Source organism: Pseudorca crassidens, chromosome 8 (assembly GCF_039906515.1).
Source record: "Pseudorca crassidens isolate mPseCra1 chromosome 8, mPseCra1.hap1, whole genome shotgun sequence".
Taxonomy (NCBI): domain Eukaryota; kingdom Metazoa; phylum Chordata; class Mammalia; order Artiodactyla; family Delphinidae; genus Pseudorca; species Pseudorca crassidens.
Window position 1 is genome coordinate 96,250,810 of NC_090303.1, and position 14,492 is coordinate 96,265,301.

The 14,492-nt window shown below is 39.1% G+C and overlaps 1 protein-coding gene across 3 annotated transcripts in view; it reads right to left on the reverse strand.

Moving 5' to 3' along the window:
• Nucleotides 1-246: 246 nt before the first annotated feature.
• Nucleotides 247-14,492, reverse strand: part of TPK1 (thiamin pyrophosphokinase 1) — a 336,815-nt gene continuing 322,569 nt past the window's right edge. For all 3 annotated transcript variants that reach the window (XM_067747283.1, XM_067747285.1, XM_067747284.1), the window contains one exon: nt 247-1,416. In XM_067747283.1, coding sequence (XP_067603384.1) covers nt 1,289-1,416 — 128 coding nt within the window. In that variant the 3' untranslated portion in view covers nt 247-1,288. The remainder of the gene's footprint in view (nt 1,417-14,492) is intronic.

Below are 14,492 nucleotides of genomic sequence, written 5' to 3' on the forward strand. Positions count from 1 at the left end.
AGAGAGATTAACTGTAAACATGTGGCACATGTGCTCTAGAAAGTAACTTCCATGGAGGTTAGAGAAAGTGTTGACAACAACACTGGGTTGCCTCCCCAAAATCAGAGGCGTGCAGAACTATACCTATTAATCATCTTTTGAGCAAATTTTTTTTTTGTACAGAAACACTGATTAGGAAAGACTGGTCATTATAAACTACAGTTGAGAAAATGGATTGTTTTCTTAAAAACTGACCACAGGCACATGGATAACTAAATATTTTTATTTGACATCTGGATTCAATTTCACATATATTTGCATAAATTATGAATAATTATCTCTAATGATTGACTATGCACAACTGCATGCTAGTTCACCTGATCCCACTTTCACTCTCCACTTACAAGGCAACCGTCACTGTTGTAGCACCAGAAAGAAGAGAGCTGCTGGTCCCTTTCCTTACGGCAACACCGGCTTTGTGCTATGTAAAGCTGCTGGGCAGGTTCTACCTGTTTTAAATTTTAATAATCAGGCCAATCATTTTTAAATTTATTATGAAAAGATAATACCAAAAACCATTAAGGCCAGAATAAAATGCAGTTCTAGCATCCCAAGCTAGAAGGAATTATTTTTTCAGTGAAAGGGAATACATATAATACAGAAAGAGCTAATATTATTAGACAGAAGTAGCCTTTGGTGTTAAGCAATTAAGGATGAACAGGAGGAGGGTTATGTGCTGGACAGCACGGAGCCTCAACAGAGCCTTCTCAGGTTCAAACCTAAAAACAGTTTTCTAGGGCTTCCCTGGTGGCGCAGTGGTTGAGAGTCCGCCTGCCGATGCGGGGGAACGCGCGTTCGTGCCCCGGTCCGGGAGGATCCCACATGCCGCGGAGCAGCTGGGCCCGTGAGCCATGGCCGCTGAGCCTGCGCGTCCGGAGCCTATGCTCCGCAACGGGAGAGGCCACAACAGTGAGAGGCCCGCGTACCGCAAAAATAAAAGCCAACAGTTTTCTAGGATACATGGAATGATTAGTAACATAAGAATGATCAGTCCTTAATTTTAGAGTGGAATAATCCACATTAGTTTTCCAACTGAGTGTAATTTACTTTCTTAAGAAATAATGATTTCCCCCCGTCACTGTACAATTGAGATCTGTCATTCATAATGTTTATGAATATAACATATTTAAACATATTTAAAACTAGCAGGCTTCTCAGGGACAGGTTTAGATTCCTGCCAACCAGGGTGAACTGTTCTTGTGGAGCATGAAGTTGTTGGCAAATGAGGTCAGAGGCACAGCTGCGGAGGTCAGTCATGGGTGTTTTTGATGGCCATGGTCCAGAGGAGGGGATGGTCTGTTTCCACAGTCACAACACCAGATCCATCGTAGGTATTGGAAGTGCTGACCAGTGTTCCGAAACTAATCCTATGATTTGCTGTAAGAAAATAAGAAAACAAGTTTGGTGAGAGCCAAGCTCCCTCCAGTGGAGAATGGCTTTGTCAAGAGTTACCAAAAAGCAATTAAGCACACACTTCGATAGATGATCTGTAAAATGCGGGATAGGTTAACTTAATACCTGCCCTGCAAACAGACTCTACCTTTTTTTTCTCCTGTGCTTATACAGTTAGGCCCCCACCAGCCATCTGCTTCATACCGAGGAGTGTACGTAGGTCAGTCCCAATCTCTGGCGGGGAATGGGGAGTTAGTGTTTAATGGGGGCAGTGTTTCAGTTTAGGAGAAAAATTCAGTAGCTGGATGAGGGTGAGAGTTGCACAACAGTATCAATGTACTTAGAGCCACTGAACTGTACAGTTAAATATGGTTAAAACAGTATGTTTTATGTGACTCTTACCACAATAAAATTTTTTTTTTTAAATGTGGGATAGGTGAAATGTATGATATGAGATTCTAAACCTGAAAGTTTCTATAGCTTGTTATAACCAGTCTTCCTGGAGTTGGTTATTGGTTATTTACCAGTTTGGGATAGATGTCACTCTCAATACTAAATTTCATTAAATTTTTTTTTTTTTCTTTACCAGTTGTAAAACCAAAACCCATTTCTGTAATAGGTTACTTCCTTGCCTGGGTGCAATTTTAATTTTCTTGATGTCCGAATTAACTTTTTTTTTTTTTTTTTTTTTGCGGTACGCGGGCCTCTCACTGTTGTGGCCTCTCCCGTTGCGGAGCACAGGCTCCAGATGCGCAGGCTCAGCGGCCATGGCTCACGGGCCCAGCCGCTCCGCGGCATGTGGGATTCTCCCGGATCGGGGCACGAACCCGTGTCCCCTGCATCGGCAGGCGGACTCTCAACCACTGCGCCACCAGGGAAGCCCCAGAATTAACATTTTTATATTTGACTAAGCTCTATAAAAATACAGTTTTAGTTTTAATTATAAATGATATGGGGCAGAAAGCTAATTACTTAAAAAAAAAAACATGGGATTTTGGTCATTTTTTCTCATAAAGAAAAGCCAAAGTGAACAAGGCTTGCTTTCTGTAAAATTAATCAGAACTGGGAGGTCAAAAAGCAGACTTCCAAATGTGTAATCTTGAGTGTGCCACTTAAACTCAGCATACAATGAGGGCACAAGATGAGATAATCCTTTAAATTACTTAATTATGAAAATAAAGGCTTTGGAGTTAAGGTATATTATTAGAATTTATATATTTATAAATTACATAATTACATATAAATTACGTTTATATATATATATATTTCCTATCAAGTTCGTTGAAATTAATGCCTGGGCATCCATTGATAACCTCACTTCCCTTTGCTTATAAAAGAGCAGTTCACGGTATCAACATGACTTGAAACCATGACTGTCCTGCAAACATTCCTTGATAATCAGTACTGATTTCTTAGCTAAGAAATTAGAAAGAGAAAAGTAAACAAATGTTATGGAGAGAAATAAACAAATGTCAGAGTCAGAAAAGGCCCCTTTTCCTTCAAACAAAGTTCAACTATGAAGTTACACAGCTTTGGAGTAAATAATTCAATTATAACGGTCACTTCCCGCTAGAGGGAGCCTGTTATCTTTCTGAGGAAATCTTGAAAAGGCAATTTAAAAATTCAGAAGTAGTATTATAGGATAATATTACATCAGTAATTCACACAGTTTACTTATTAAAACTCAAACTATTTCTTTACTAGTTACTAACGTGATTAGTAAACTGTCAACACGTTTACTAATGCAAACATGAAGTTATAAAGTAAAACTACAGGAATACAAGTGTGAACCTCGTGTGACTGTTGCCCTAACAGGTAACTCAGTGCAAGAAGCTTTCGCCTCTCAGTAATCTGGAGCTTTTCTGAGATGATGTTTCTGAATGATATTTATGATAAGCACAGAAATTTACAAATCCAGACACTATTACATAGATAGTGAGTCTGTCAGGGAAAGAAGCCTTGCTGCTCTCCTGAAGGGTGACCATGCCTGGAATCCGGGTGCACCAGATCCCTACTGACATCCATCCCAGGCCCAGGGTTCCCAACAGCCCTCTGAGGAAGGGCTGGGGAACAGTTTACACATTTCATACCATTTATTCAGAAGGGCAATTTAGGGTGCTTCAGTGGACCAGCTTTACAGTGGAAACCCCCCAGGGAAGCACCAGGTGCACACAGCCCACCTGAACGTGGAACAGTGCGTTTAAGATTCTGGCAGCTGATTAAGTTAAAATCCTGTTTTTTACCTGGGCTCAAAGGACATGAGTGCAAAATTATTTCTCTAGTTTGTAGTTGCACGTAAATTCCTTTCTGATTTTCTGAAGGTAGACTATGGATTTTGGATTATCCTAGGTAGACAACTATATTATATATGTTGGCTTTTCTAAGACATTGTTGCATCCTAATTAATTCTTAAATGGGAAAAGAAGTGAAAAAGCTTTATTAGGGTATGAGAAGGTACAGTTTTTACTTTGCATGAAATATATAAGGCCATTATTATCCAGGCTTATAAATCATGTTTTCTTTGTATTTTGTAATGTTAAAAGAACCAGTTATTAAACATTTCTTAGTTGGCTTTGGGCTGCTGTAACAAAATGCCATAGGCTGGGTTGCTTAAATAGCAGACATTATTGCTCACAGTTCCGGAGCTTGGGAAGTCCTAGATCACGGTGCCAACATGGTTGAGTTCTGGTAAGAACTGTCTTCTTGGCTGGTTTTCAGACAGCTGCCTTCTTGCTGTATCCTCATATGGTGGAGAGATCTCCTGCCTCTTCCTCTTTTTATAAGGGCACTAATCCATCATGAGGGTCCCACCCTCATGACCTAATCCAACCCTAATTATCTCCCAAAGGCCCTGCCTCCAAATACCATCACATTGGGGGTTATGGCTTCAATATGTGAATTTGGGGGGACTCAAATACTCAGTCCATAACAATAGTTACAATTAATTAAAGGTTACAGTGAAATTCATTTGATTATCTCCAACTTTATGGAAAGTAGAATAAAATGATAGAAAAAAAAGATGAATAAACTGAAACACAAAATCATGAAATTCTATTGACTATGTCACTACAATTATTTTGGAGTATGTTTTCTCCAAAGAATCATGCTTTTGGACAAAACTTTCAAAAGTCTCCCTTAGAAGAAAATCTCTTTTTTTTTTTTTAAAGAAAATATTTGGAATTAATACTGAACTCCCCTCTCCCCAGATGTTTGAGGGTCAATCATGAAATAAAATACATAAGACTGACAGATAACTTCCTGCAGATAGCAATACAACAATTACTTCCTTTTATTATTTTTTCTTCCAGTTTTATTGAGATAATTGACATATAATAACACTGTATAAACTTAAGGTGTATAGCAAAATGACTTGACATATGTATATATTGTGAAATGATTACCAAAATAAGTTTAGTTAACATCCATCACCTTATATAATTACATTTTTTTTTCCTTGTGAGAACTTTGGTGTCTACTCTCTTACCAACTTTCAAATATACAATACAGCCTTGGCAATGATACTCGTCATGTTGAACATTACACAGCCAGTACTTAAATTTGTCTTAAAACTGGAAGTCGATATCTTTTGACCACCTTCACCTCATTCTCTCCACCCTCTGCCTCTGGTAACCACAAATCTGATCCTTTTTTCTATAAATTTGAGTTTTTTAGCTACCACGTATAAGTGAGATGGTACAGTATGTGTCTTTCTCTGTGTGACATTTCATTTAGCATAATGCCCTCAAGGTCCATTCATATTGTTGCAAATAGCAGAGTTTCCTTTTTATGGCTGAACAGTATTCCACTGTATATACACCACATCTTTATCTATTCATCTGTCGGTGGAAACTTAGGTTGTTTCCATGTCTTGGCTATTGTAAGTAATGCTGTAATGAACATGAACATGGGAGTGCAGTTATCTTTTTGACATAGTGATTTTGTTTCCTTTGGATATATACCCAGAAGTAGGACTGCTGGTAATATGGTAGTTTTATTTTTTTGAGAAACCTCCATACTGTTTTCCATAGTGGCTGTACCAATTTACATTCCCACCAACAGTGCACAAAGGTTCCCTTCTCTCCATATCCTCTCCAGAACTTGTTCTCTTGTCTTTTTGATGACAGCCAATCTAATAGGTATGAGGTCATAACTTATTGTGGTTTTGATTTGATTTCCCTGACTAGTGTTGTTATCTACCCTTTTCATGTACCTATTGGCCATCTGTATGTCTTCTTGGAAAAATGTCTATTCAGGTCCTTTGGCCATTTTTAACTTATTTTTTTTTCTTTTGAGTTGTGTGAGTTCTTTATATATTTTGAATATTAACCCCTTCTCAGATATGATTTGCAAATATCTTATCCCATTGCTTAGGTTGTCTTTTCATTTTGTTATCGTTTCTTGTGCTGTGCAGAAGCTTTTTAGTTTGGTGTAGTCCTACTTGTTTATTTTTTATTTTGTTGCTTGTGCTTTAGTCTTTTGTGCTTTGGTCTTTTGCCAAGACCCATGTCAAGAAGCTTTATTCCTGGGTTTTCTTCCAGGAGTTTTATGGTTTCAGGTCTTATGTTTAATTTCTTAATCCATTTTGAGTTAATTTTTGGGAGTGATGTAAAATAGGGATCTAGTTTTACTCTTTTACATGTGACTATCCAATTTCCCAGCACCATTTATTAAAAGGACTGTCTTTTCTCCATCAAAGTATTCTTGGCTCTCTTTTCATGTTAGCTCACTGTATGTGTTGGTTCTCAATTTCTGGGTTCTCAATTCTGTCGTATTGGTTTATGTGTCTGTTTTTATGCCAGTACCGTAATGCTTTTATTATTATATCTTTATAATATAGTTTGAATTCAGGAAGTGTGACACCTCCAGCTTTGTTGTTCTTTCTCAGGATTGCTTTGGCTGTTCAGGGTCTTTTGTAGTTTCATATGAATTTTAGGATTTCTCTTCTGTAAAAAGTGCCATTGGAATCTTGATGGGGATTGCAATGAATCTATAGGTGGCTTTGGGTGGTATAGATATTTTAACAATATTAATTCTTCCAATCCATGAGCATGGAATATCTTTCCATTTATTTTAGTCTTCAATTTCTTTCATCAATGTATTATAGTTTTCAGTGTAGAGATCTTTCATCTCCTTGGTTAAATTTATTCCTAAGTATTTTATTGTTCTTGATGATATTGTAAATGAGATTATTTTTCAGATAACTCATTCTTAGTGTGTAGAAATACTTTTGATTTTTGTATGTTGAATTCTGTATCTTGCAACTTTACTAAATTCATTGATCTAACAGTTTTTTTTTTTTTTTTGGTTCAGTGTTTAGGCTTTTCTATACATAAAATCATGTCATCTACAAACAGAGATAATTTTGGGTCTTCCTTTTCAATTTGGAAGGCTTTTCTTTCTTTTTGTTGCCTGCTTTCTCTGGCTTGGACTTCCAGTGCCATGTTGAATAGAAGTGGTGAGAGTGGACATCCTTGTCCTGTTGGAAAAGCCTTCAGTCTTTCACCATGGAGTATGATGTTAGCTGTGGGCTTGATATATATGGCCTTACTTTACTGTATTGAGGTGCATTCCTTTTCTATAGTTAGTTTGTTGAGAGTTTTTATCATGAATAGATGTTAAATTATGTCAAATGCTTTTTCTGCATCTATTGAGATGATCATATGATTTTTATCTTTCATTCTATTAATGTAATATATCACATTTATTGATTTGCATATATTGAACCATCCTTGCATCCCAGGGATGAATCCTACTTGGTCATGGTGTATGATCCTTTTAATGTGCTGCTGAATTAGGTTTGCTGTTTTGTTGAGAATTTTTGCATCTATATTCATCAGGGATATTGGCCTGTGGTTTTCTTTTCTTGTAATGTCCTATTTGGCTTTGATATCAGGGTAATACTAGCCTTGTAAAATGAGTTTGGACGTGTTCTCTCCTCTTCAGTATTTCTGGATATTTTGAGAAGGACTGCTGTTAATTCTTCATTAAATGTTTGGTAAAATTTACCAGTGAAGACATCTGGTCCTGGACTTTGTTTGGGAGATTTTTGATTAACAATTCAATACCCTACTAGTAATTGGTCTGTTCAGATTTTCTAGTTCTTCCTAATTCAGTCATGATAGGTTCTAGGTTTCTAGTAATTTATCCACCTTTTCTATGTGTTGGTGTATAGTTGGTCACTGAAGACTCTTATGAACCTTTGTATTTCTATATTATCAGTTGTAATGTCCCCTCTTTCATTTAAAATTTTGTTAGCTTGGGATCTCTCTCTTCCCCTTGGTTAGTCTCAATAAAGATTTGTCTGTTTTGTTTACCTTTTCAAAGAGCCAGCCCTTAGTTTTATTCAGTTTTCTCTATTTCTTTCCTGGTCTCTATTTATTTATGCTCTAAACTTTATTTCCTTTTTTGGCCAACTTTGGGCTTAGTTTGTTCTTCATCTTCTAGATCCTTGAGGTGTAAAAGTTCGGTTTATTTGAGATCTTTCTATTTCTTGAGGTATGCACTTACAGATATGAACTTCCCTCTGAGACCTGCTTTTGCTGCATCCCATAAGTTTGTATGTTTTGCTCCCATTTTCATTTGTCTCAAGATACTTTTAAATTTCTCATTTAATTTCATCTTAGATCGATCTACTGGTTGTTCAGGATAGTACTGTTTAATTTCCATGTATTCATGAGTTATCCAGTTTTACTCCTTTTACCAATTTCTGGTTTCATACCATTGTGGTCAGAGGAGATATTAGGTATGATTTTAGTCTTGGTTAATTTGCTAAGACTTGTTTTGTGGCCTAATGCATGATCTATGCTAGAAAATGTTCTGTGTGCATTTGAGAAGAATGTGTATCCTGCTGTTGTCAGACAAAGTATTCTGTATATGTCTGTTACAACTTAGTCAACAGTGTTGTTCAAATCCATTGTTTCCTTATTGATTTTCTGTCTGAATGATCTATTGGTTATTGAATGTGGGGTATTAAAGTCCCCAACTATTTGTTGTTGTTTATTTGTTTATTTCTCCTTATAATTCTGTTAATGTTTGCTTTATATAGTTAGGTGCTCTGATGTTGGGTGGGTGCATAAATATTTACAATTGGTGTATCTTTTTGATGGATTGACCCCTTTATTGTTATATAGTGAAGTTCTTTCTCTGTCATTTTTAGCTTAACGTCTATTTTGTCTGATATGAGTATAGCTACCTTTGTTTTTTCTTCGTTATCATTTGCTTGAAATATCTTTCTCCATCCTTTCAGTCTCAGTCTGTGTCTTTGAAGCTAAAGTGAGTCTCCTGTAGGCAGTATATTGTTTGATATTGTTTTTAAGTCATTCGTCCAATTTTGTATCTTTGATTGGAGAATTTTATCCATTATGCTTAAAGCAATTATTGATGGATAAGGATTTACTATTGCCATTTTCTTACTTGTTTTGCTGACTGTTTTGTAGCTCTGTTGTTCCTTGCTTCTTATTCTGCTGTCTTCTTTTGTGTTGATGACTTTTTTTGTATTGGTATACTTTCACTTGATCCTGATCTTTTCTGTAATAGGTTTTTCCTCTGTGGTTACCATGAGCCTTATATAAACTATCTTATATTTATAATATCCTATTTTAAGCTGACGACAACTTAACTTCAATAGCATCTCTAAAATTACAATTTACTTCTCCCCCATCACGTTACAATTTACATATTTTTTATATTATGTATACAGTAACAGACTATTGAAGTTATGGGTTTTTCTTAATACATTTTAAAACTTTTAAACTAGAGTTGTAAGAGAATTATGCACCACTATTACCATATTAAATAACTTTGATTATTTACCAATACCAGGAAGTCTTATACCTGTGTTCATCTGATTTTATCATGTAAATTAGCATCACTTTATTTCGCTTGAAGAACTCCCTTTAGCATTTCTTGTAAGGCAGGCCTAGTGGTGATAAACTCAATCAGCTTTCATTTGTTCAGGCACTTATTTATCTCCCCTTCATTTCTGAAGGACAGGTTTGCCAGGTATAGTATTATTGTTGACAGTTTTTTTTTTTTTTTTTTTTTTTTGCTGTACGCGGGACTCTCACCGTTGTGGCCTCTCCCATTGCAGAGCACAGGCTCCGGACGCGCAGGCTCAGCGGCCATGGCTCACAGGCCTAGCTGCTCCACGGCATGTGGGATCTTCCTGGACCGGGGCATGAACCCATGTCCCCTGCATCGGCAGGCGGACTCTCAACCACTACGCCACCAGGGAAGCCAGACAGATTTTTTTCTTTCAATATTTTGAATATATTACCCATTCTCTCCTGGCCTGAAATTCTCTTTCTGTCTTTGACTTTTGGAACTATTTGGTTTAATCTGTTTGGGGTCCTTTGGGCCTCATGGATTTGTATGTCCATTTCTTTTCTCATTTTCAGCCGTTATTTGCTTTATATACACTTTCTGTCCCTTTCTCTTTCTCCTTCTGGGGTACCCATAATGCAGATATTGTTTCTTCTGATGGCATCCTATAAGTTCCATAGGCTTTCTTCACTCTTTTTCATTCTTTTTTTTCTTTTGTTCCTCTGACTGGATAAATTCAAATACCCTGTCCCTGATTCTTTCTCTGTCACTGATTCTGTCTTCTGCATGGTCAGTTCTGATTTTGAAGCTCTCTATTGAACTTTACAGTTCAGTCATTGTATTCTTTAGCTCTAGGACTTCTGTTTGGTTTATTTTTGATGGTTTCTATTTTTTTTTCTTCATCTCGTTTTGTTCATGCAATTTTTCCCCCCGCATTTTGTTATCTGTCTTGTAGTTCACTAAACTTCTTTTAAGAAGATTATCCTGAATTCATTGAAGTTCATAGATTTCCATTTCTTTAGTGTCAATTATTGGCATTTTATTAGTTTCCATTGGTGGTGTTGTTTACCTGATTTTTCCTGATCCTTGATTTCTTACATTGGTATCTGCACATTTGAGTAAACAGTCTCTTCTTCTAGACTTTACAGGTGTGCCTTGGCAGAGACAGTCCTTCACCAGTCAGCTGAGCTTGGGGTTCTGGACATGTGAGCTGACAGACCCCTTGGGCAGGGGGAGCCTGCTATTAGGGTCTTCTCTGTGGGCAAGGCCACTGCCTGAGCTCTGAGGTTGTGGGGTATGTGTTGTGGCTGAAAACAGTTGGATAGGACTGCTGGCTTGGTTCTTTGCCCAAGTGAGGCTGTTGGATGGGGCTCTGTAGTTGCCTGGGTTCTCTGGTCAGGTTTCCTGGATGGTCAGACTCGGTACTATATTTAGCAGTAGTTGGGGCTATGATGTAGCTTCCCTGCTTGACCAGGGCAGCAGAATGGACCCCGTGGCCAGCACAGCCCATTGTTTAAGGACCCAGATCAGGCAGGGTTGTGCGCCAAATTCTCTGGCCACACAGAGTTGCTGGTTTTGCAGTGCAAATGGTGAGAACCACTGGTTGTGCTCTCTGCTCAGGTATCACTGTAAGTGGGGCTGTAGGATGGGCTATGCCAGCGGTCCCCAACCTTTTTGGCACTGGGGACCGGTTTTGTGGAAGACAATTTTTCCATGGACCGGGGCGGGAGGTGGGGGGATGGTTCAGGCGGTAATGCAAGGGGGAGCAAAGGGGAGCAGCAGACGAAGCTTTACTCGCTAGCCTGCTGCTCACCACCTGCTGTGCGGCCCAGTTCCTAATAGGCCGCAGACCGATACTGGTCTACGGCCCAGGGGCTGGGGACCCCTGGGCTACACAGTTTCCCATGTGCCTGGTTAGGTTTCCTGGTTGGGCATGCTGAAGGCTGTATTTAACAGTGGGTAGGGCTATGAATTAGTTTCCCTGCCTGGGCGGAGCCACCAGACAGGCTCTAAGGCTGACACGTCTCTTATTTGGGGGCCAAATTAGGCAGAATCATGCACCAAGTTCCCTGGCCTGACAGGCCACCATCCTGGCTCTGCATATGGGCAGGGCCACTGGCCAGGCTCTCCATTCAAGTGCTGCTGTAACTGTGGTTGCAGGATGAGCTACACAGACTCCCAGGAGCTCTGGTCAGGTTCCTGCTCGGTAGGGCTGGAGGCGGTATTCAGCAGTGGGTGGGGCTGTGAATTAGCTTTCCTGTCCAGATGGAGTGGCAGAACAGGCTCCATGGCTGGCAAGGGCTCACTGTCTGGAGTCCTGAATCAGGCAGATCTGCGCCCTGCCAAGCTCCCTGGTCAGAATGGACCACGATCTTGGCCCTGCAGATGAGCAGAGCTGCTGGTTGGGACTTCTACTTGGGCACCACTGGGAGGAGGAACAGGGCCACAGTCCGAGCACTCGTTGCTATAAATCCCTTCCCCCTTCTCTGTCACAGTCACGTCCCCAAGTCTCCTTAGATGCCCATAAGGCAAGACCTGAGAAGGCATCCTGAGAAATGACCCATGATGCTGGAGGAGCCGGGTGTCCACCTGGACTTTCTTTTCCCCCGGAGGAACTGCAGGCCTGGGGAGCCAGCCTGGGGGAGGAGTGATGTGGTCAGGGTGCAGCTGCTCCTCTTAACTTTTCTAATGTGGTCCTACCTCATTCTCTGTGATACAGGGGGTGCCTTCAGCCTCACCCTTGTATTCTAGGATTTTCACAGTGGTGTCTTGTCTATAGATAGTTATTAGTTGGTCTTCTTGTGAAGGGGACTGAGGTTGGGAATGACCTATGTTTCCATCTTGATGATGTCACTCCTTCACAAATTAACTTTTTCATTTCTACTCCAGAGGACTCATCCAAAACTTTGGCTAGCTGAACATTTACTTTCAATTCAACATTTAGAACCTATCTAGATTCAGATTTTTTCCATTTTTATTTGCAGAGAGTACAGCAGAGCTAAACATAGTTGTTCTGAGACAACCAGTCACTCAGATCAAGTCCTGTTTTTAACTATAGACAAACATAAAGGTGACAGCCATGTGTAAAACTACAAGCAATCTGTGATAAACATAACCTAAAATTGCTTGCTCTGTTTGAACATAAAAGTTGTGTCTTATCTATTTGCTTCAAAGACATGATCATCAGTTGTTTTAAGGACAGCTGTAGTCTAATGATAGAATATTGGCTGGTGAGGATGGGTTTAAGTTCCTCTTCCAATGAAATTTAATGTGAATTACATTAGGGAACACAGAGGCATAGTCTGACTCTGAGCTTTTCATATTTTAGAGAAACAGAACTTAAAAATATGAAAAACATGAAAACTGGTTTTATAGTTTTCATCCATTATTTCAAAGTATTTTCTTTCCCAAAGGAAAGGTTGAGAATGAGGCACTTAATATTCTGTTGTTTTCAGTGATGTCCTATAGCTTTTCTCCAAAGCTGGAAAGACTGAAGACTGCAAAGCAGAGGCTGGCAAATTGGTAGAATTCAAGTATTCAGCTCTTTTCCTGTCAGTTGGAGGGGGGTAGGGCCATTTGTCCTGGCTTCCTACCTTATCTCTGCAAGCTGGTTTAGTGGGCTGTGCTCCTTTGAACTGGTTGACAGAGTGTAAAGGAGTACTCTGGAGGCCTCTGATGCTCTCAAGCATTGGAAAGCAAGAGCAGGAAGCATTTGTTCCCTCTGCACCTGTGTGATTGCTCTGCTCAGGTGTTTTTTACAGAGGAGGCATCTTGCCGTCAAAAACTATGAACCCCGTCATGATGAGGTTAATAAGTCAGACCTAGGTTCAAACCTTGGCTTTACCACTCTCTAGCTCTATATGAACTCAGTTATTTAACCTTCTGACTTCAGTTTCCTCATACGCAAAATGTGGATAATAATGTCTGCTTCACAGAGAAGTTGTATGGATGATATAGTCAAAATTCTAACACACAGTAAGTATTCAAGGAATTTCCATCCCTTTTGCTTTCTTCTGTTATTTTGTCAATAAAGTAGATCAGATTTTCCTCTCCTACCTTAAGAGTCTTTTAAAATGAAAAAAGAGAGATGTCATGATTTGAACAATAAGCAAATGCCTTAATTCAAGTGACTAGTTTATAGCCAGCTGAGAGACAGAATGAGATGAACTTTGCCAGGCTAGGTTATGTGTGATGCTTAAAATCATTTCAGGTGTCATCTGCATACATGTACAAACTCATTTGTCTGACAGATATTCATGAAGGTTATACCCTGTGCTGGCATTAAGGATACAAACATGAGTGTGTCTGCTTTCAAGGACTTCACATTTTAGTAAAAGGTGAAGACGTATATACAGTCCAATTCAGTGGACAGGATGGAAGCAGGAGGCAGGAGCTAATGAGGATGGAGCCGGAATGGCTGTATGTTCTAGTGGAATGGGGAGGAATCCCCCAGAGGCCTGGCATCCCAAGAATCTGTGGATTGACACTGGTTGTCTGATAAAAATAAATTATTTAAAAGGTAATGCAAATGTATCTAAAAATCAGCAAAACAGAGAGTAAAAGAGAAGGGAGTGAACAAACTTTGTCTGGGAGATGCTACTCAAAGAGGTGGTTTTTGGGATGGAGTAATTCTCATTCATTCAAGACATTATCTGAGCACTTACAGTGTTCAAGGCACAGCAGGCTTTTATCTGTAGTTTACAGATGAGGAAAATGAAGCTCAGAGAGTTTAAATCCACAGGCTATGATGATCATAAAAGTTGTTAGACATATGTTACTATGGGAGGTTAAAGCACTACTTTGAAGAGCTCTAAAAAGAGAATTGATGCTGGTCTGTTTCCCTGAAGTATAGAACTGTCAACAGCCTGACAGAGTAGGGTAAGTGGATGACTTAGTGAGACCGATAAAACCACTCTAAGACTTAAAGTAGTACTGTTTCTACCACACAGATACATGTTTAATAAACCTATTATGATGAATCCCAAGGTTCCCTACCATCCTGGAATATTAGGTTAAGTTCTAGGAGTTAATTAGACTTACTGGACATCATTAACTACTTCAACATAATGGAACCACTGTATGCTCTACATCCATCAATTATTCTCTGAAGATGCTTAGCCTCATTGGAGTAATGGCTGTACATTAAGAAAATGTGACTCAGATTTCGTTAGCATTAAAGCAAACCATACTACCTCTAAAATCAGTTCACTGTGACTGGTCTTTACCATTTTAATTTTTTG